Genomic DNA, 24,750 nt, shown 5'->3' with positions numbered 1-24,750 from the left:
TCGTCTGCGCCCTGTTTTTTAGTGTGTTGATGACACCTAGTTTTTGTGTTGGGTGGTGGTAGGAGTTTATGTGTATATATTGTCCTGTATGTGTCGGTTTCCGGTAAACAGTGAACACAGGTCATAGGTTCATTTTTAAGAAACAAAATTTTTATCATAAAAACAAAAAATTCTTAGAATGATCATTATTAAAATAAATAAGGCCAGATACACTGAATAAAAATTTTTAAAAAATTGTATATTGCCGGCTGTTTACAATTTTGCAGTGAGAGCAGGCTAAATGCTTGCCTCCAGAATCTAAAGTGAAACAAGGAACAGTTTTTATGCGCAGAAACGAATTTTCATACAAAACATTTGTTGCTACGTAACCAGTCACATGGTACTGTAAAAACTCGATTGTAGCTTAAATATTCCAAAGCACATTACATTCGATTGTTTACTTGGGTTAAGTCCCAAGTGAATATTGTAGAAATAAAGTTTGTTTGTCTCTATATAGTTTGTTTTAGATGTTATTGTAAATAACATCTCTGGAAGTTAACTATATATACTGCTTTAATAAGAATATGTTAGAGTGTTAAAAACAAAGGCAATGTTTATATCGCGGAAGCTGCATGTAATAGATCTACTTGGGGGCATTAGAAATGTTGTTAAAATTTGTTTGTATGAGAAAGGCTTGCAGGCTCAAGTGTAAACATCTGCTAAGTCAGTCAGAAAGGTTCAAAAACTTTCTGATGGCTGGCAACTTACAATTAAAAGAAAGTGGGGGGAGAACAAAAGCCGTGCTGAACTTGAAACTTAAGATGAAAGAATCATACTGATTCTTTGGGGGTTGCCAAACTTCATGCAAGGTCTCAGAGGAGGTATAATAAAAAGGGACTGAAGCAAACAGAAGGGGCTGCACGGATCCAGAGATTGCTGCAGAAGTAGAGGGGGCCCAGTTCCAGAGACGTCCACAGAGAGACAGGAGAGGCTGCCTGGTTCCAGACGCTGTCAAAGAGGAGGAAGCTTGGTTCCAGACATTGCTAAAGCTGCCCGATCCCAGATGTTGCCAAAGAGAGACAAAGCTGCTTAGTGCCAGACATCGTCAGAGAGCATCCCAGATCCAGACGTTGGTTGAGAGAGGAATTTTCCGCTTCCAGAAAGGAGCTTCTCGGTTCGAGACGTTGCTAGAGAGAAACGACTTCTAGGCCACAAACAGGGCTTTCAAATTGCCGAAAGGAGAAGTCCCAAACGCCGTAGAAGAGAAAAGTTTCCAGTTCAGAGGGATCCTGATTGAGAGTTGACAACAGTTTCATTTTTCTTGGAGGCGGCGATTCAAGCTACTTGAGACGGCAGTCATCCAGGCATTTTCAGCGAGCCCAAGTAGAGGAGAAAAGGCGAGGCAAATTTCCCGAAGTACCTTCGCTTGTACGTTTTTCTTTTCGCTGTGGGAGAATAACATTTTTCCGGAACTGTACGAGTCCTGCTACATTCCTAATTGATATAGCAGAAGTCAAATTCCAGATGAAGATCTGAGATGAAAGAATTGCCATAGAACTTTTAGTGAAAGACTTTTGACTAATTGTGAGATACAGAGCCTTTGTAAGTTCAAAACTTTTATATAATTCCTCTTATAGTTGTATTAGAAAGACTTTTAAGATATATGTTTAATGTTTCATAAGAAGTGTCCTTAAGAGAACCAATTGGCATATTAGAAGTTGATATCAAATTTGTAAAGATAACTAAACAGAGAGATTTAGGTACCTCTTTGCGAGTAAGCTTGGAGTTTAATAAGTAAAATTTGTAAACTGAGAGTAGATAACGTTTTGTGTTAAAGAAAGTATTTTAAAGTTGGGGAAATTTAGAAAGAAGGTTCTAAATTTTACTAAAGAGTTTTTATAGAAGGATAGAGAAAGCGATCTCTCTAATGTTTAAATTTGTGTACATTTCATAGTAATGTAAATAAACGTTATTTGACTTTCTTGTAAACATAGCACGTAATAATATAAACAAGAGAGATTCTGAGTGAGAAAGAAAGAGAGAGAGAAAGCGCGCACAGCTACATTAGAATAACGGAGAATAAAGCATAAAGTAAAGAAAAAAGACATCACAAGTAATTAATAGAAATTACAAGTATACAAAGTTAAAATAATAATAAAATTTTACAATGTCACAGTAATGACAGGATAGCAACAGTAGATTTATAACAGTACGCATCTCAATAGGCTACTGACAGTAGTGTAGTGCGGACTATTGTTTAGTCTCTGTGCAGGGTTGTGTGATAATTTCTTGGGGGTATAAAATAGAAATGGAATCAAAAATTAAAAAAAGTTATCTGGTGCACAAAATCCTAAGTGTCATGCTGTGAAAGAAGTAGATATTAAAAAACAAACTGGGGCTCTTAATAAATTTGTTAAAATATTAAAATATTCTGATGCAGATTGTAACCAACTTGATACATCAGAAATCAGAGTTGACGAACCGTGCACATCATCCAGTTTGAATGAAAGTACTGTTATAACTGTTGAACAAGATAACAAGATGCAGGATTTAAGTGAAAAACAGTTAGGAGAAGATTTAGTTGTAGTTGACCACGAAATTAACACATTGTTAGTCTGTAAATTTAGAAGATACAGGTGAATGGGGAAATATTGATGAAAAATTACGAGTTGTTTGTTCAAAAGAAAAATATAATATATTCAAGAGATACATATGGTCATAAATTTGGCGACACGTATTATAATAGAAAAATGGAAAACGGGGAGCTCATGCCAAGAACATAGCTCATTTATTCTGAAACTTTAAATTCTGTTTTTTGCTTTTGTGGCAAACTTTTCGCACCTACTGAATCAAGTAGTCTTGTAGAAGGTTATAACGATGAGAAATGAGAGAGAAATGTAAGTATAACTTTGCATAGACATGAGACTAGTTTAGCTCACATGAAAAATTTCTTAAAATGGAAGGAAATTGATAAAAAATTTAAAAAACAAAACTACTATTGATTGCCAGACTCAAAGCATGTATGAAATGGAAAAGAAACATTGGACGAGTGTTTTAGAATGCTTGATTGAAATTATAAAATTCCTTGGTAGCCAAAATTTAGATCATCTGATAAATTATATGAAAGGAATAACGGCAATTTTTTAAAATTAGTCGAACTGTTTGCGAAGTTTGATCCCGTTATGGAAAATCATGTTGAAAGGACCCTACAACGAAACAATAGAGTACACTATTTGAGTAAAGACAGTCAAAATGAAATATTGGAAACTTTAAGTAACACAATCAGGGATACAATTTCCTTATCAATTTGAAAATCTAAATATTATTCCCTAATTTTAGACTGCACACCTGATGAAAGTAAAACAGAACAAATGACCATTATTATTCGCTTTGTTTCCTGTAACAATGGAATTCAAGATCAGGGAAATCTTTTTAGGTTTTGCAGATATATCAGATTCCACAGGACATGATTAATGTGCAACAATAATGGAACAAATGGAAAAATGGAACATTCCCATTGAAGACATGTGAGGTGAAGGGTATGACAATGGGGCAAATATGAAAGGGAAAAAATATGGGCTCCAAAATTTGCTTTTGAACAAAAATTCTCGAGCTTTTTACGTGTCATACTCTAAATTTAATCATTAACGATGCAGCCAAAGTGAATGCAGATACAATTCATTTCTTTGCAATTATTCAAGAAATATATAATTTCTTTTTATTCTCTTACAAACGTTGGGCAATTCTTTTAAAGTTCGTAAAAAATTTAACATTGAAACAGCCATCAGAAACACGACAGGAAAGTAAAATTAATGCAATCCGCCCTCTATGATATCAGTTAGGAGAAATTTATGACGCACTTTTTTTGAAATTTTAAATAATGAAAATTTTAATAAAGAAACTCAGCATGAAGCACAAACATTATGTGCTAAAATGAAGGGCTATAAATTTATTTGTTCTCTTATAATTTGGCACGATTTATTTAACAGAATAAAGCCTGTGAGTAAAATGCTTCAAAACAAAAATATAAACATTACGCTTGCTTTAGAATCTATCGAAAACTTGGAAATATTCTTACAAAAGTATCGATCAGATACAAATTCTAAAAAGTTCTAAACACGGCAAAAGAACTGAGGGAAGAGGTGGATGAAGAACAAGAATTTAAAACTGGTACGGAAGTTTGACGACGAAAGAAGACCGGACAATTTGACTACGAGCATCATGACGAAACGCCACAATCGCCAGAAGATAAATTTAGAGTGAATGTGTTTTATACACTTCTATAGGTTGCAATGTGTTCGTTAACAGAATGTTTTGAACAACTAAAAACATATTATGATAATTTCAATTTATTGTCTAATTACTACAAATTAATAAAAATTTACGAAAAAATTGCGACGATTTAGAGATTCTCTTGATGGACTGTGACAATAAAGACGTAAATGCAATAGAACTATATGACGAGTTATGTGCTTTCCAGGATATTCTTCGAAAGGATAATTTAAATGTTCAAAACCCTTTTGATATTCTTAATTTTATTGTGTCCAATAATTTATCTTTCCCTAACTTTTCAATTGCTTTAAGAACAATATTAACCTTACCTGTTAGTGTAACGAGCGGTGAATGTTCCTTTTCCAAGTTGAAACTGATTAAAACTACTTAAGAACAAGTATGTCACAAAAAAGGTTTATTAGTTTGGCGTTAATAGCTATTGAAAATTATATATGTGCGGAATTAGACATTAAGACCATTATTTCTAATTTTGTAAATATGAAATCAAAACCTCCAAAATTTTAATAAAAAAATTTCAAGTATATTTATGTAATTTAATTTATTTTCTGTTATTCTGTAAAGACGTTATATTTTTTGAATACTTATATTAAATGTTCTAATTATTCTTTTCTTGTTTTCTCATCTATCTTGAGTTTCTTTTATTTTCCTAAAAAATAGTTCCACTTATAAAAATTATTAAAAAATTTTACAACTTACTAAGAATTTAGTAAAATGCAAGAATTTTTTAAACTTTAGTTCAAATAAATTTTAACTTTAATTAAAATTCATTTTAATTTTGTTAGCGATTCGGGTCAGTGAGAAGGCTATAATTCCTGTATCATTATATTCAACGATTAAAGTGAAGTGGCTTTATCAAAATTTGCTTTAACTTTTGAGAATTTTTTGAATATTCGGGTTTTTAATGATTATCCTGCCTAGTCAACATCCCCGGTTTGTTACATTTAGCGAACCAACGTGTGGCTGTTCTGTCAAAATTTATTTAAGAAATTTCAAATAATTTAAATTTTTATTATCGTAAAAGAACCACACATGCCTGGATCGTTACAGGGGGTGCTTAGATAGACCTTGCATGCGGGCAGCAAAGACCCTAGCGCCGGCTCTTGCAAGGAAAACATCTTTTTTGAAATCTTGTTCTTTAAAATATCGAGAACCTCTTGAGTTGGTACGTTTGTAAAGAGAGCCACCACGTCAAACCTCACCATGATATCTGAAGGCTGGAGTTTTAAATTTTTGATTTTCGAGAAGAAATCGGTTGAGTTGTTTATATATGAAGAATTTCCTGTAAAACCTTTTAAAGATGAAGCCAGAAACTTAGATAAGCTGTAGGTAGGAGAGTCAATACTATCTACAATTGGTCTCAGTGGGCAGTTTTCCTTGTGTATCTTTGGGAGACCATATAACCTTGGGATGAGTGAATGTAAAGAGCGAGTGGCAAGGCGTATGTTTCGTGGAAGTTCTGTGGCTTTTTGTAAGAGGTTTGTTTTGTTATGTAACTCCCTCGTTGGATCTCTCTCAATTTCCAAGTATGTATCTGACTCTAATAATGACAAGATTTTTTCATGGTAATCTGTTTTATTTAGCACCACAGTTGTGTTGCCCTTGTCAGCTTGTATGATAACGATGCCTTTGTTAATTCTTAAGAATTTTTATGGCTAGCTTTTTGCCAAAGAAGATGTCAGATGGAGGTCTTGCATTGTTAATCGCAAGTATTGCTTCCATGTGAAGTAAACCGGCATATGCGGCAGGAAGTAGTGATGCAGCTTTCTCCATCTCAGTTAAAAACATTTCCTTAGGAATAGTTTTAGGCGCAAGGACAAAATTTAGACCTTTTTCAAGAATTTGTTCTTCGTTATGATTTGGAACATATGACGATTGGTTTATCACTAATTTTTTTAGTTCTTCCATGAAGATTATTAGGGGTTGGTTGTTCTTGTGTTTTCTTTAGCGAATTAAATGGTCTGATAAGCTTATGTTTGTTTAAGTTTTGAGATCTTAATGCCCGACGTGTACTTATTTCTTGAACGTGATTCCATGACACGCAGTCTAAGGAGGTCGCTAAATGGTTTTCTAAAGATGATTTCTGAGAAAAGAGAAGAACTAAATTACATTTAGTATCGTTAATCCTCTCCTAAAAGTTCTAGTTTTGCTTTTTGGAGATTCTGTGTACTTTTTCACTGTTAATGGCTTCTCTGAATTGTAAGAATTTAGGAATAATAGAAGAGAACTTACGTTTCAGGAAGATAAGTCTGTTGATAGCGAGTTCAATACTCTTAAGTGTCTTATAAGCTTTCGTAGGATGGAAATTATATCCGTCAGAAGGGATATGATAACAATTTGTGGTATTAACTCGGAATTGGGATATGTTCGTATTTATATATACCGACTATAATCGAGACTAGAATAACAATTAATTTATTCAAAACGCAACATGTTTCACTGGATTGTCTAACTTCTTCAGGCGTGGGAACATGAAAAGAAAATAGACACTATAAGCAACATCGTATCACTATAAAAACGACTATTATAAAATTCAGTTAGCTTCAAACTGTAACTACAGTCCGTGTTGAAGTTCTATTGTTAAGCAGCTGTGTGCGTCTGATTTCACGAGTGTGCCAATATCGGAAAGCAGAGCAGAAAGAGTCTGGTAGATTACAGCTAAGGTTATTATTTATGTGATGAGGGCCCATAACAATTTCCTTAGACTTGACTATGTAGCGCTCCACCTCGTCCTGGCATATATGAAAGTTCGAGGTTATTGTCCAGTTTATCTCATGCTGACGGCCTTCATCATTTGTATTTAATAAAAACAGTACATGGCTTGACAGGGCACTTCCTTTAATTCTTTTGTAACAACCATCTACAATTCCCAGGAGTGTACAAAACCATGTGTGAAAAATCCATCCTATGTCTGGAAGAACACCAGAGGGACATTGCTTACAAAAGAACTAGAGCAAGAACCCCTCGTTTCGAGTTTTCAAAATTCGAGTCATCAGAATTCAAGGAGAACTGGCCTACCAGTCCGGAACTCGGGGGGGGGGACCCCATTTTGAGTCTTCAAAATTCGAGTCATCAGAATACAAGGAGAACCAGTCTCCCAGTCTGGAACTTGGGAGGGGGGGGGGGGCCTAATATATATATATATAAATAACAATAAGCTAACACAAACTTTCTCCAAAAAGCTAGATAGGGTTTGTGCGTGTGTGATAACATAACTAGTGAAATGTTATCACGTTTTTTTAATCTTCCTTCCTTCTGCAATTTGGCTGAAGTGCAATATTTGGACAAAATATAATTAATTCAATTTTAAGCATTAAATTTTATAAAGAAATGCTTTGAACAAAATATATATATATATATATATATATATATATATATATACACTCTTAAAAATTTGTATCAATTTTAATGTGTATTTTATTTTTTATTTTTAGAAAAAGAACATTTTTTTTAAAAATAAAATTTAATTTGGCATGCTTCAGCCAAATCCTGCTTCAATGCATCCCTAGTTATAAAACACATTTTTAAACATTTTTAATTGCGCTATAACTGTGAAGGAGAACATAAATGACTGCAATCATTTAAAAGTTCATTATTTACAACAGAAAACTACCTGTATTTGTTTGAGAAATATTTCCACAGGGTAGTTTGAACAATCTTTTCTTTGTCCTCTGTACATTTGATATCCCTCAGATTCTGTGTATAATATACTAGCAGAGGTTTCAATTTAAAATCTCATTCTGCAGTACCTCCTAATAAAAATGTTACTTGATCTTTCATACTTTATATCCAGACTGAGATTGCTGGAAGGCATTTTATTCCAGAATAATCCTGTTGAATCAACATTCTTCCACTATTTTTTTCAAAATATCTATAAATTTTTATGCATTCACTTTATCTGGACTTGCAGATTCACTTGTCATTTAAACATCTTCCTTCCTAAAGGTAGCGAAAGAAAAGAGTGACAGAGTTAGAATGGTGAGTCTGTTACCGCGGTATGACAGAGAGGAGTTTAGAAAGAGGGCCATAATCACAAATGACATTATGCGCAGGTTATGCGGACGGTGTGGTGTGGAATTCGTGGACGTGTGGAATGAGTTTGATGGGCGAAAGGACTTATACAAGATGGATGGCCTGCATTTGAATGGACTTGGTGTGCGGAGACTGGAAAAAGTGTTGCTGAATGAAGTGAAAATGGATGTGCAGAACCAGGGAAACTAGAACTACCAAGGAGGAGGGGGGGAGTGGATATCCAGACATCAGTGAGATAGTTGAGTGTAAAAATGTATATAATGTACCTGAGCCAGCACTAAGGACAAAAAATGGGACTGGGACATTTAGAATAACGCATCAAGATAGGGGTGGGACAAAGGGATCACTGCAATTCATGTATACTAATGCCAGGAGTATTAGGAACAAGAAGGAAGAATTTTTGGCCTTGATTGGCTCTTCCTGGCCACAGGTTATTGGCATTAGTGAAACATGGCTGACGGAAGATGATATAGTTAGTGGGATAGAATGTGTAGGTTATAGTATGTTTAGGAGGGACAGAGAGAATAAAATTGGGGGAGGAGTGTTATTGATGATAGCTGATGAACTGCAGCCAAGGAGAATTGAAGTATTGCAGGATAGTGAAAGGAGATCATTTGAGGCTATTTGGTGTGAGATTGACACTGGCAGAATAAAATATACAGTTGGGTGCTGCTATAGACCAAGTGATGGAATAGATGGTGGAGATGGTATGCATAAACAAATTGATGAAATGAGTGGAAGGAGGGTAATTATTATGGGGGATTTCAACTATGGTAACATTGATTGGAAGGAGGAGAGGACACACGTGAGGAAGGAAATGGATTTTATTCAATTATTAAGGGATAACTATCTGAAACAGCATGTAATTGAAAATACTAGGGGTGTGAGAGTGCTTGCCCTGGTAATTGCATCTCAAAATTTGACTGTAATGAATATGACCATGTTGCCACCTATTGGTGAGAGTGATCATAAGGTCTTGACCTGGGAGGTGGCTAAAGGTGTGCAATTTGTGATTAAGACAGGGTATATGTGGAATTACCGTGCTGGCAAGTATAACAAGCTTAGGAGATTGCGTGGATCAGTGCCATGGCATGTACAACTGCAAGGGCTGGACGTTGATAGAGCATGGGAAGTGGTCAAAGAGCATTTACAGGAGGTTATGGCTGATTGTATACCTAAGGTCCGAATAGTGAAACAAGTAGGGGTTAAATGGATGAATAACACCATTAAGCTTGAGCTGCAAAAAAAGAAACAACTATGGAGGGAATTTAAAGAAAGGGGTGACTGCAGGCACACGAACAGTATAAAGTGCAGGCCAGAAGGGTAACGAGTGTGGTAAAAACAGCAAAAGCGATTATGAAAGGAAACTAGCTATACAAGCAAAAGAGAATCCCAAACAGTTCTTTCAATATGCTGCAAGCAAGAAAAAACTGTACATGGCAAAATGATTTTAAGGAATGACGATGGAGAGTTCACTGAACCAGTCGATATAGTGGAGTTACTGAGCACGCACTTTGCAAAAGTATATCATCCAAGTGGTGACGTTGAAAAAATGAAGGAACCATTAGTTTATATGGGAATTGTGATGAATGAAGTGGAGGTGAATAGTCTATTACAGAACCTTAATGTGAATACATCTGTGGGATTGGATGGTATACCAAGAATGGATATCAAGATGATGTGTTCAGAATTGCAGTTGCTGCTACTTGAAAAATATAATCTGCTACTTACATCATTAACAGTACTCTGGCTGACTACCTGATTAAATTCTGAATGAACGAAAAAAGATATTCCAGTTATCCTGGTTAATTTTTCATCTTGGCATCCATGAAAAAGGACATGGACCTGTGACAATATACCAGAAAGCACAGGGAAGAGATTGCTTCCATATATATGCTACTCTGAATTCCCACATAAAAGGCAGAAGGATAATAACAATGAGAGGATGAGGACCGCAAAATCTACTGCAGAATATGAATGGTTAGAAATAAAAGAAGATACTGCATCCATTACTCAGAAAAGAGGTCATATCAAGCATATGCTCAATAATAAAGCATCTCCTACTGGTATTTTACATTACTCCACAGAATATTTTGTTGGGGGTAGCCATTTATAATGTAAAATTATCAAGGTCAACCGGGGAATGGCTAGGTTCTCTCAAGTAGTGTTAAGTTAAACATACTGGAACAATATTTGGCTGCTCACAAGGATTGGTAACTCCTCCACGAGAAGGTCCATTTTCGATTCTGTCCTTACAAATACTAGTAAAAGTTCTACAGAAACATAAAGCTCTCTGTTTCTATCAAGCAGACAGAGTATATGTTTCTGTAAAAGACCTTGATATTTTAAGAAAACCCCAAAAGTTCCATTACCTGTTCACTTGGCTTTGTAGATTTATCTGATTTTTAAGAGACTGAGAGCTTGTGTTTGTCATTTGATTTTGGAAGCATGGATAGGCAGAGTCTATCTCGTCATCCAAAAAACTGATTATTACATCGTTTGATAGGTGTATCCCATTTACATTTTTACTTCAGCAGATACAGAAATATCCATGTTTTTTTTTCTGTGACAGTGTCTGGAGGTATGGAAAGAAAGATTTGTACAACATGAATGGATTGCATCTGAATGGTTTTGGTGTTAGATGAGTGGGGAGAGAGCTTTATTCACCAAGCATGCTGACATGCAAATTCAGGGAAACTCAAGCAATTATTAGGGTGGAAGCAGATGAGTTTGTGTGAAGGCAACAATGAAGTGAGTGTGAGAATGACCCAGAATCTAGTCTCTCATGCAAAAATATTGAATAGGTTAGTCAATTCAGAAAGTAAAGATGGGTGGGGGGATAAAGGGATATTTCTATATACTAATGCCAGAAGTATTGGGAACAAGAGGGAGGAGTTTGTAGCATTGATTAGGGAAACTTCGCCAAAAGTTATGGGCATTAGTGAAACTTGGCTAAAAGAAGATAATGTAGTTAGAGGGATTGAATGTGAAAGATTTAGTATTTTCAGGGAAGACAGAATGGGGAAAGGAGTACTGTTGATGATTGCAGATGAATTGTAACCAAAAAAGAATAGGAGATAGGTGGGAGGGTGGCTGCTCATTTGAAGCTATATGATGTGAGATTAAGACCAGTAAGACAAAATATACAGTTGGTTGTTGCTATAAGGCAGGGAATTCCACAGATGATCTGGAAGATATGCATTGGCAAATTAGTAATTTGGTTAATCTGTACTGTGGCATAAAACACTGCAAGGTAAGGATGTTAATAGTGCATGGGATACAGTTAAAGGTCATCTAGAGCTGAGCTTCTTAAACTGGGGTTGCATAACTGAAAATGGGCGCCGTGAAAAATTTGGCAACAGTAAAAGGTTTCTGAACGTGCAACGACCAAAAATTAATTCAAAATCATGTGCATAATGAATCCGAGGTGTTTCTGGCAGTGCTTGCCCCTGTTGCATCGCGCTACTTCACTGCAGCCTTAATTCTGAACACACAACATGCATACTTTTATGCATGACTCTTATAAAGAAGCTAATGACTTCACATCACTTACCTTTGTATCCCATAATGCAAAGCACATCTCCTTGTAGACATGTGTAATGCTATGCATTATGAGAAGGGCCACTACCCAGACCAAGAGGTGATACTAAGGTTGAAGTAGTGGAGAAGTCATATTTCTATATATGAGTAGCCAAAAACCTTATTATTAAAATACTCTATATTAGAGAAAGTTGTTGGAAGTTTTTCCAAGTGGAAAAACTTCCAACCTTAGATACTACTTCTGAACTATCCAATACTTCTGAACAATGAACTAGCACTACTTCAACCTTAGTATCACCTCTGGGTGATACCAAGACTCACACTGATGAAACCTCAGTAAAGATTTCATCAGTGGGAGCTTCTGGTCTGGGTGGTGGTGCTTCCCATAATGCATAGCATTATACGTGTCTGCAAGGAGATGTGCTTTGCATTAAGGGATACTAAGGCAAATGAAGTCATTAGCCCTGAAAATAGTTCAGGTGCAAACTAATTTGCGTACACTTGGATAACAGATTAAACTAAGTATATAATTTCTTGGTATCTTTAATTTATAGTATAACCAAGTAGAAAAAAAATTCCAACAACTTTCTCTAATCCAGAGTATTTTAATAATAAGGTGTGACACATTTTTGCTCTTATATGAAAATATGGCTTCTACACTAATTCAACCTTAGTATCAACTCTGAGCCTCGTTCCCACTAATGAGACATCAATAAAGGTCGAAACCGGTCTGGGTAGTGGCCCTTCCCATAATCTCTAGCATTACATGTCTGCAAGGAGATGTGCTTTGCATTATGGCAGTGGTGTTCAACCTTTTTTACAACGTGAGCTACTTTATTTGGAAATGAGATGCCACCTATAAGCGAGGCTATAGGGGTTGACATCTCATTTCCAGAATGAGATTGTAGAATGCCATAGTTACTGATATTCAGCAGAAAAACCAATTCAACTAGAAGTTAAATTGCTGTGCCACTACCATGATCTCTCATCTCAAGACTGGCTACAGAAGACCAATGAAGTTTAGCAATGGTATAAAAGTCTTCTCCATTGCATTTACTAACTTCATGAATATTTCTAAATGCGAACTTTATAACCACCCAGAAAAAGTACTGTATAAAATACATGAATTCGACCTCTATGATCTGGTGTAAAAATACCATGGGATAAAAACGTTTCTGGTGAATGTTATGTTATTCACCACCAGGTGAATAACAGGAAAGATAACAGACTGGAATCCTATTTCTAAAATTATATCCAAATGGACATAAAACTCGATACAAGTATCATTAGAAAAGAAAGAGAATTGTTATTAACACTAATATCAGCAAATCACTATGTTGAGAGTTTTGTGGTTTTAGCAAGATGTCAATCTTCAGAAAGTAATCAGCCTTGAATTAATTAGGGGGAAGGAAGAGAGATATTTATAATCAGTAAAGCTCTAAAATTGTTTGATTGTACAACAACTATGTGATAACAAATGCTGCTCACCGTTTAATCACAGTGGAAGAGCATTTCTGAACATTACCCTTGACAGATTTCATAATAGCTGTCAGCATAAAAAGAAGAATTATTTTTCTTCAACATAACACTAAACAATACTAAGGGTAAAATGCATTAGCATACTATATCTGCAAATTACATGTGCCCAGGTCAGGTCAGTCTGTATCTACTGAAAATCTCCACTTTCAGTGGAGAAAAAGATATTTCAAAGGAAATTTCTACTTACAGAAAATCTCACTTACAGGTATGAAAATCAAATGAGTAAGAGCTTTCACTGCTGGTGTGAAAAAACAATTATGGTAATGTTTACAGAGCAAAATCTATTATGTCATCATCATCATCATCAAATTCCTGCCATGTACCCTCAAGGGGTGTATAGGATATGATAGTACTACATGAAAAAATTACATCATTATTAATTTCCTATCTACAATTTTCCTCCAAATCAGTCTGTTACTTGTCAAGACTCCAACATTATCAGATCTTATATTTCTATCGTCTAAAGCACTTTGTACAGTATCAATCCACCTATATCTTGGTCTTCCTCTAGGTCGTTTTGCTGCCAACCTGGCAAAGAACACTTGTTTTGCTAATCTTTCCTCGCCCATTCTGTTTAAGTGACCATACCACCTGAGATTAGCTCTGCTAACACATTCCTGGATGCTGACAATATCAAGTTCTTTCATAATATCCTCGTTTTTAATATGATATTGCCATTGATGCCATCTGTTCACGCCTCTAATCTTTCTCAGGACTCTCATATCTGCGGTCTCTAGTCTTTGGTCAAGTGTTTTACATCTAACCCAGCTCTCAGATCCATAAGTTAAAACTGGTTTGAACACTGTCTTGTACACAGCTAATTCAGTGTTCCGACTAATTTCTCTCTTATTCCATATGAATTTATTCAATTGACTTCCCACCATACCAGCTTTGCTTATTCTGTTGTCTATTTCTATATTTAATTTACCATCTTCACTAAAAATCGTGCCTAAGTAGCTGAAATGTTTTACTTGTTCCACAGGTTCTCCATTCACAACACAGTTGACATTTTCAATGATTCTACCTATTTTCATTGTCTTTTTTATTGCTGACCTTCATAACATATCTATTACAACAGCGATTCAATTTAGTCAGAGAATCTTGCAGACTTGTAGCGGATTTATTTAGAAGTATAACATCATCCGCATAAAGCAAAGCTCTGACATTAACATCTCCAATTTTGATATCATGTTTAATACCACTTTCCTTCATAATGTGATCCATATAGATAATGAATAACAGAGGGGATAATGTACATCCTTGTCTCACACCAGATTTAACATTAAACCATCTTCCTGTACTTCCTTCAATTCTAACTGCTGACTTACAACTCAAATAAAGACTAAGTATTGCTTGATATAATGCCCCATTGACACCATATAACTGCAGAGTATTGAATAGCGTCTCTCTTGGCACCTTGTCATATGCCTTTTCCAGATCGACAAAACTTAAATACAGATCTTTGTTATATTCCCATGCTTTCTCGACTATTTGTCGTAAAGTGAAGATCTGATCCTGACAGCCTCTATTTGGCCAGAATCCAGAATGTTCTTCACCAAGCTTTTCTTCCACAATTCTTCTCAACAGTTTCTCAAGTATACTTGCATAGATCTTGCCAGGAACACTCAGCAGGGAAATACCTCTGTAATTTTCACATTGTTTTATTTCCTTTTTTATATATGGGTACTAAGAGAGCTCTACTCCAATCATCAGGAATTCTACCCTCTATCCAGGCTTTCTGAACTATGCAGTGCAGCCACTGTAAGACTCTTATACCACCATACTTCAGCATTTCTGGTCAAATATCATCTACTCCTGCTGCCTTTGAAACATTTCAAATCTTTGATGGCTTTTTCTACTTCAAGTATGTATTCCTGACTGCATGCCTGGTCAGTGTTTTTTTACCACTGTGCTGTCATCACTGCTTGTTTCATTTATCAGTTTTTTCAAAGTAATTACTCCATACTTCAAAGATATCTTTTTCTCCCGTTTTCATGTCACCTTTATCATCTCTAACTCCTTTTACAGTACTCTTTCCTCTATTCCTAAGCTTCAACAACCTCCAAAATATTCTGCCACCTTCTTGATATTTATTTTCTATATTCTTGCCAAAGTCCTCCCATTACTTTTGTTTAGCTAGTTTTACACAGTGTTTAGCATTCTTCCATTTGTCTCTATATTCTCTAAGAGCACAAGCTGACTTATTTGACAGGAACTTTTGGTATGCTTTCTTCTTTTCCTTCACTGCCTCTTTAACTTCCTGTGTCCACCAGGGAGTTCTGATTTTTTTATCCTTACAGATAACCTCACCACATGCCAATCTGGCAGAATCAATGTTTTCTTCAGAGTTTGCCAGTGAATCTCCAAGGTTTGATTCCTGTTCTCAAACTCTTTCATTTTTTCTTCAATAATCTTTGTGTATTTTAGCCTACAGTTCACATCTGAGAGCTGCTCAACTTTCATTCGCTTTAAAACTTTCTTACATGTTCTTCTTTTCAATATGAAATTCAATTTTATCCTGCTCAAGACTAAATAGTGATCACTTCCAATTTCAAATCCTCTGTACACTCTGGTGTCCTGCACCAGGGAGAAAACATCATTATCAACAATAACATAGTCAATAAGACTTTTCTTATTCCTAGCCTCTTCTCTCCACTTGAATTTTTGCACATTTTTATGTTGGAACATGGTGTTAGTAATAACCAGTCCATGTCCTGAGCAGAAATCCAACAGATATTTGCCATTATTATTAGCTTTGCTCTTTTCTCCAAATTTTCCCAAAATATTTTTGTATGTCTCACAATCATTTCCTACTCTGCTATTTAGATCCCCAACAAGGACCAACTTTTCATTTTTCATTGTGTCAGTTGCTTTTTCTAAACCCTCAAAAAATTCCTCCACTTCTACCTTAGTAGAACCTTCTGTGGGACCATAGGCACAAATCAGTCTCATTGTCCAGTTCCCCATTCTCATATTTGCCCACATTACTCTACTTGAGACTGACTGCCATTCAAGAAGATTAGCCTCGTATTTTGTGTTGAATACTATGGCTACTCCTTTTCCTTGATTGTCATTGCCTGAATATAACATTTTGTATTTATTGCTCAGAAAGATCTCACCAGTTTTGGTCTTTTTTGTTTCAGTCACCCCTATTATGTCGATCTGGTACTTATCTAATTCCTCAGCTAGCTCCATTTCTTTGCCATTCAGGCTTCTTACGTTGATAGTACTGATCTTTAACTCTGGTGATGTTGAATTGGGGTTTGTTTTCAGATTTGTTCCAGTAGCTGACTTTTCGCTGTTCGCCCTGGTTCCCTGGCGAAAACAACGGGGGGGGCCTTGTTTAACCAGGTGACGCCCCAGCCGGCATGAAATTTTGTCATGTTGTACCATTATTCTATATTTTGGTTTAACCAATAAGAATACAATTTGGTTGGCTAAATCCCAAATTTCCAGCCCATCCTCGTCCGTTCAGTATCCAAGTAGATACCCAACAGGGTGCACCACGAGAAGGTGAGGATTGGACATTAGGTTAGAAGCCCTGGTCGGTTCTCCGCATTCCTTTAAAGGCTATGTGGAGGTCTCCTCTCAGTTATACAGCGTTGACCCTTAAGCATCCCAATCTTTTATGTTTATGTAATATATCCGAGCAATTTTCAATTTAACACCCACGCCCCACCAGAAATCAGAATGGGCAAGAGCCAATTAATACATCATCTGAAAATGTGATAATGCATATAAAAAAAGCTACTATGCTACTCCAAAACTATTTTTTATCTATATTTATTTTATTCATTGAGTATGTGGATAAAAACAAATTTTTTTTTTCAGCTGAGAAAAAAAAATTACTTTTCTGAGCCTCAAAGTAAATTCAAAATGATACTTTACCTAATAGTTGCATAAGTTGCTGCTGACTCATATTGTTGAGCAAATTCTGCAAATCACCATCACCCAGATTACTTAGTTCAGATTGCAATCCACTGCTTTGAGAAGGTGTGCTTGATCCTCCTATTCCTCCACTGACTCCACTTCGATTTGATCCAGGAAGAGGTGGATTATTTAAATATTCATTTATTTTACTGCAGTATTCCTCATCTTTATCAGACTTAGGTTCCTGCATTACAGAATAACCACTGTTGTATTATATATAAAACAAATTTAGATAAACATATCAATCTAAATGTCATATACAGGGTGATTCAAAAGTCACATACATCAAAGATGAAGCTGAGTTACAAAGTGCTTCAATTCTTATTTGTTTTACCTATCTAGGAAAAACAAATAATAGACAATTTAGCCTATTACGGCACTCTAGGACTATTGGCCACTATCATGCAACTTATCTGCCATGTATCAGGTACTGGGCATCCAATGTGTAGTTTTGTTTATGAGGAAAGCAAAATGGTACTTTCCCATGAGCAACGAGTTGTTATTCTAGAAGATTATTTTGCCTGTCGTTCTTAAGCAAATATTGTAGATGAGTTTCGTTAGAAGTATCCCGACTCTGCTGTTCCTCAAAATTCGACAATTACGAGATTAATCAAATGCTTTCAGGAAACTGGATCGGTTGCCGACAAAGAGCAGAATGGAAGATGGATTTCACGAAATGGACAATGTTTTCTTCACTGATGAAGCATGGTTCCACCTAAGTAGATATGTCAATAGCCAAAATAACAGAATTTGGTCACTGGAAAATCTTCATGTTTCCCATGAAACACCATTGAATTCTCTGAAAATTGGAGTGTGATGTGCAGCACAGCATCGCGTTGTTGGACCCATTTTCTTTGATATGACATTGAACAGTGCACTGTATTAAGAGACCATCACCCAGTTTGTGACTCTCCTTGAAATTGAAAAATGTGATTGCTGTTTTCAGCAGGATAGTGCCATTTACCATACATCAAATGAAATAATGCAATTTTTGCAAGTTTTTTTGGTGACAGACTTGGCCCCCAGATTTGATTGCCAGATTTGTCAACTCCAGATATCTTCTTATGGGATTACCTGAAAGGTAAGGTGTGTAAAAATAAACCTCACACAACTGATGAAATGAAGACAAACATCACTGAAACAATCATAGTGGTCAGTAATTCCATGCTTTGAAGAGTTGTCTCTAATTTAATAAAAGTCTCACGTGCTTGTGTTCAAGAACAAGGTAACCATTTTGAACATTTGCTTCAGTAATGTTATTTATTTTTGCCTTTGAAAAGATAAAGCTATAAGCTAAAATAACAGAATTTGATCATTGTAAAATCCTCATGTTTCCCATGAAACACCATTGCATTCTCTGAAAATTGGAGTGTGATGTGCATTATCACACCGTAGCATTGTTGGACCCATTTTCTTTGAGATGACATTGAACAGTGCATGGTACTAAGATACCATCACCCAGTTTATGGATCTCCTTGAAATTGAAAAAAGTGATTGCTGTTTTCAGCAGGACAGTGTCATTTACATTGTGGCAATTTAGTTCTATAAAGTTTGTTACTAATATTGAAAAATTCAAGTTTATTTTATGATGTGCATGACTTTAGGATCACCCTGTATAAAGCTCATATCTACATTAGAAATGAATGCTACACATTAAGTGGAATGCAAGCCAATAATGAAATTTCAATTATTACACTTGAACCAAATTTTTGTTAGGTCCATGAGTGCCTAAAGAATATAAAACCAAACAAAAATCCTTCAGTAGCCAAAATATTGTAAGAGATGTCCCTGTCAATGGTGCAAGGGAGCAAATGAAATTCCCATACTAAGAGAATGAAATAACTGCTGGATGCATGCCATTTATTACCTACTAACATCTTTTGCTTAACACTCTCAAATCTAATAATAGTTCTGAATTTTTTTTTAAAAAAATTAAAGATAGAGTAACACATTTAATAACATATTTATAGTAGCCATGCTTTGAAGTTCTCTATATAACTGCTTCATACAGAAAAAAGCTTTTATGTAGAACTTTTAGTCTTTTACAAAGAAACTCGTTTAGAAGTGAGCATATTCTCCAAAACCAGAATGTTCCAGCTTATGATATTTAATGTAATTCTGATGTTCTCTGAGATTAACAACCATAGATCTTCCACAATGGTCGAAATAAGATAACTCAAAGATGAAAGTGATTGAAAAGGCCAAAGTCACAGAACCCACAAAAAAGAGGAAACATTATAGATAAAACAGAAAGCTATTTGAAGACAAACAGACCTAAGATCTTAAAAATTTATCTGGAAATGCCTTTAACATAAGGAATGATTATGCAGTCGCCCTCCTCTTGAGATACTAAAGGAGAAGCATGAAGTTTATGGATGAAGAACTCACTGTAACCATTAAACAAGGAAGTAATAGTAATTCCCCTTTTAAAAAGCTATTGCTGGAACAAAAGGAGTAAGCTCTGTGGTTATGGGTTCTTATAGCACCAAATTGTTGACAAGGATGGTGAGAATAAGCCTGTATATAATGACCAGTATGTTCGTTATATACATCCCCACCAAACCAAACCGATCCAAAATATTAAGTCCCCCATCAGGTTGATGAAGAACGAGATCTGAAGAGGCAATCAATATAATGATTATCTTCCATTCCTAAGGTAAAGTGTATCCTAAGATGAATAACATGAATCTTGGTAAGAAAATCTTGGAGTTTGGATACAGAACCTTGCCAAAGAGCTCCTTATCTGTTCCACAGTGAATTAGGATGATTTCTTACTTGTGAGTCAACAATAAATTAACATAAACAAATGGCAACAACTAAACCTTTCTACATGCCAACCCATGAACGAAGCTTTAGTAGTCACAGGTGCAAGCACAAATCACAAACAACCATGTACCAGCGAAGTAAAAGTGTGCATTTTCAGAATTAAACCATTTGAACAAGGGAGAAAGTTTGTTGAAGGATATGAAATTCTAAACTGAATAACGTAACAAATTAATGTAAGTATTCATAGGAACAGAAAACGGAAGCACAAATTCAGGAAAATGTCAAGTTCAGAAACAATCTATTAAATGGAAAAGCAAAGTTTTGAGGCATACTTTATATAATTCAACTTAGGTTAAAATTTAATTTTAGTCAAATTAGACTAAAAGGGATTATTAATTTAACAGGCCTGTGTACATATTTTTAAAGATAAGGATGACATACTACTTTGTTAATTATACTACGAAATTATATTCTTGGTTTCATCCTTTATCCAAGTGTAAGCAAACAAAGTTTGTACGTGAAGTACCTTCACAACTGGGCTACTTGTATATAGAGGCTAATGACTTCACATCAGTTGCCTTAATATCTCATAATGCAATACACATGACCTTGTGGACATATACAATGCTATGCATTATGGGAAGGGCCACCACTCAGACCAGTTTCGACCTTTATTGAGTCTCATCAGTGGAAGCCAGATGCAGAAGTGATACCAAGCTTGAAGTAATGCAGAAGCCATATTTTCACATATAGGTAGTCAAAAGGTGCCACACCTTATCACTAAACTACTCTGCATTAGAGATAGATGTTGAAAGGTTTTTCACTTGGTTATACTATAAATTAATGATGCCAAGAAATTATATTCTTGGCATCATTATATCATCCTTTACACAAGTAATTTAGATTATAACTAAGTGAAAAAACTTTCAATATCTATCTCTAATCCAGAGAATTTTAGTAATAAAGTGTGACATCTTTTGACTACTTGTATATAAAAATATGACCTGCATTACTTCACAACCTTGGTATCACTTCTGGGTCTGGCTTCCATTGATGAGACCTCAATAAAGGTCGAAACCGGTCTAGGTAATGGCCCTTCCCATAACAATGCCTAGCATTATACATGTTTCTAAGGGTATGTGTGTTTTGCATTGTGGGATACTAAGGCAGTTGAAGTCATTAGCCTCTATATACAAGCAGCTCAGTCGTGAAGTTACTTCGCACGAAAACTTTGCTTACGCTTGGATTAAGGATGAAACCAAGAATATAATTTCTTGGCATCATTAATTTATAGTATAACCAAGTAAAAAAACTTTCAACAGTACTTTGTACATGACTCAAATGAGCTGAGATAGTACATAATTTTAAAAAATATTGAAGATGAAGAACCAATAAGCAAAGAAGAGAATATAATTTAGAAACACATATTGCATTTATTGACTTTGAAAAAGCATTTGACAAAGTTAAAAGAAACATATTATTTAACATATTAAAAGAAAGACAAATACCAAATAATATCCTAAAAGCTATCACAAGTATATATGAAAATAATCAAATACAAATAAGATTAAATCACGAGCTATCATATACAAGAGAGATAAACCAAGGGGTCAGACAGGGATGTCCCCTCTCAGCAACTCTTTTTAATATTTACTTAAATGAAATAATAATAAAATGGAGTAAAAATTTACATCAAGGAATTAAACTTTCACCTACAGTTAACTTAAACACTCTCCTCTTTGCAGACGACCAAATAATGATTACAAATTCTGAAGATAACTTACAGAAAGCTATTTTAAATCTAAATGAGATATCCAAAGATTATGGTATGATAATATCAACGGAAAAATCAAAAACTATGGCCTTTAAAGGACAAGATCCAGCAAGAACTAAAATAGTATTAGATAACAAGATCTTAGAACAGGTGAATTCATTTAACTACCTAGGATGTATGATCACATATGAAAATGAAAAAGATATAATCGTAAAAATTGCAAAATATTTAAATATAACAGGTGTAATTAACTCTATATTTAAACCAAACCTAGTTCAAAAACAAACCAGGCTAAAAGTATACAATACATTAGCCCTACCGGTCTTAATGTATGGAAGCAAAATCTGGACAATAAAACAAAAAGACAAACAAAGATTAACAACAGCAGAAATGAAGTTTATGAGAAAAACTGCAAAGTATACCCTATTTGATCACAAAAGAAACAAAGATATTATGAAAGAATTAAACCAAGAACCAGTAATAGAAAAAATTAAAAAATATAAACATAAATGGATGGAACACGTTCAAAGAATGAATTCAGAAAGATTACCAAAACAAGCTTTAAAGTACAAGCCATTAGGAAAAAGAAAACCAGGACGTCCTCTTAAACGATGACTTCTAAGGCCGGAACAGGCCATGCTAGGCCTAAATCCTTGATATGTATGATGATGATGATGATGAATAGTATTAAACCACATAATAGGCTCAGTTTCTCTGTCCTAATTATGCCAATGATTTAAACAAGACAGCCAAGCATTGTTATGTTGTTGGCAATCTTTTTTGTTTGTTTGTTATTGTTCATTTTGTTCTTTAATTTTCAGTTTTTAAAATATTTTAAATTCTTAAAATTGACTTTTTGCATAATAATTCTGAACTAGTTGTAGCATCTAATGTTTCTGGCAAGTGTTGTTTGTGTTTTAAACGTGCTGATTTGAATTCAGCAAAATAAGCAATTGATTCATAGTTTAGTTTTTCCTATAATGACATTGTGAATTAAAACACATGAATTTCTTCCTTTTAATTTTTATTCTTTATTTTCAACTTTTTCTTCTTTCCTTATCAGTTACTACTAACTCAGTTCTCCCTCTCCCAATGTAACACTGAATAACTTATTGTTAATATTGAATAAGTTATTGTTAATAAGTTACTGTTAAAATGAAAAAATCCAAGTGAAATTAAAACAAATACTACTAAAAATCTGATATTTCTTTTAATGCATAGAGGTCAACCTATCTAAGGACCATAAGCCAAGATCTGTGTTAACTAAAAGCTGCATAACTAAAAGATGACTGTTTAACATAAAGATCTCAGGACACAAAGGTTTCATTAGTCTTCCTTTAAATTTCAATCAAAAAATATGGAAAATAAATAAACAAGATTATACATACCTGCATCCAATAAAAACATCGCCTGGAAGATGATTTGAATTTCAGTACATAAACCCGTCCTGTGGTGCACTGAGGAACACGCTTAAATTCTGCATCATCCGGAAAAATTATAAGATCCTATAAATGAGAAAGAACCAGTAATGTGTCTATCCAGCAACAAACTGCAACTCTTTCATTATAAATTAACTATAAATTATAACTAATGTTATTTATTAACATTGTACATTATACATTACTGAATGTTTAATATTAGCATTAAGGCAATCATACATGATGAATCAGCATACTCTGGATAGAAAGTCTGCATTGAAGGCAACTTTGATTTTTGCTCAGTGAAAAAAACACCTGCACCTGTGTAATTTTCATGCTGCTATTAGCTAATCGATTATTCATTGTAAATGTCAATAAAGTAAGCTAATAAAATAAAGCTAAAGCTAATTATTTCATTTAATAACTTACTGAACATGTACCTAGTAAATAACATGCATTACCATGTATTATGTAAACTATTAAACAACAGAAAATAAAATAAACAATCAGGCTATGTTTCAATGTTGGAATTTCAGTTTTATCTTCTGGAAATGACTTCATATATAAGAGAATTTTGCATTTTCAGGCAGATTAGTGTTAGACTAGCAATAACGCAAGCTGCCTCAAAAGATATTTTCCTATATCCTTTAATTATTCATATGGTTATAAGGCACTGAATTCAGTTCAGCTTTTCTTGTTTCTTTGATTTTAATGCATGTTTCCAGGCAAATGCAGCATATGATATCAGTGATAATATAGTTCCAGTATATATTATTTTCAGAGCTCATTGGCTAATCCCCACATAATCCTCGCTGCATTAGCTAGAAGGTTTATTATTTGTAAGCTTTTTTTGGCAACATATCAGATGTGCTTGTTGAAAGTAAATTTTCCATCTATTGTTGTTACTACTTAGCTCACTGGCTACCTCGAGAACTTTCCTGTTAAGGAAGACTTTCTTAAAGGGAAACTTAACTCAGTTAACTTTCTTCTTGCATGCCCACTCTGCAATTTTAAAGAGCTCTTCATTGGCCATTACTTCTAACTGTAAGTCGTCGCGTCATTATCATCAGCGAAAGCTATGACTTTTATAATTAATAAATAATAAAACTAATAGTATATCTTCAGTGTTACAAACAGATAGGAATGGAATACAAGTAACGAACATTTGGTAGATCACCTATTAAAATACAAGGTTGCCGTGAGCTAGGAAATGAAAGAAATTAATAAATAATTAATATTTAAGATAATTGGTTTTTTAATGATTACATAAAATAAAAGTTTCCCAGATCTTCGAGAGAGAGAGAGGCAATCATTTCGATTTAAATTCGGTCAGTGTAAAATAGCTTCACAACTTTCTTTAAAGAGGCGTTCATATTTGAACCTGCATCTATGAAGGAGAATAGCTTTATCCCAGTGGATATTATGGGTAGTGTTAATACCGTGTTGTGCTAGACCAGACTTCTGAGGTTTGTTGTAATCAAT

At 34.7% G+C, this 24,750-nt stretch overlaps 1 protein-coding gene across 2 annotated transcripts in view; it reads right to left on the bottom strand.

Moving 5' to 3' along the window:
• LOC150094626 (proteasomal ubiquitin receptor ADRM1-like) overlaps positions 1 to 24,750 on the bottom strand; it is a 209,431-nt gene that overhangs the window by 163,417 nt on the left and 21,264 nt on the right. For both annotated transcript variants that reach the window (XM_090410846.1, XM_090410847.1), the window contains exons 2-3: positions 23,239 to 23,355; positions 17,269 to 17,494 (exon numbers count right to left, since the gene is read on the bottom strand). In XM_090410846.1, coding sequence (XP_090266972.1) covers positions 17,269 to 17,494; positions 23,239 to 23,355 — 343 coding nt within the window. The remainder of the gene's footprint in view (positions 1 to 17,268; positions 17,495 to 23,238; positions 23,356 to 24,750) is intronic.

Source organism: Typopeltis vanoorti, chromosome 21 (genome assembly GCF_054136105.1).
Source record: "Typopeltis vanoorti isolate ZY-2024b chromosome 21, IOZ_Tvanoo_1.0, whole genome shotgun sequence".
Taxonomy (NCBI): domain Eukaryota; kingdom Metazoa; phylum Arthropoda; class Arachnida; order Uropygi; family Thelyphonidae; genus Typopeltis; species Typopeltis vanoorti.
Note: the sequence above shows the minus strand (reverse complement) of the source record. Positions and strands in the feature narration are given on the sequence as shown.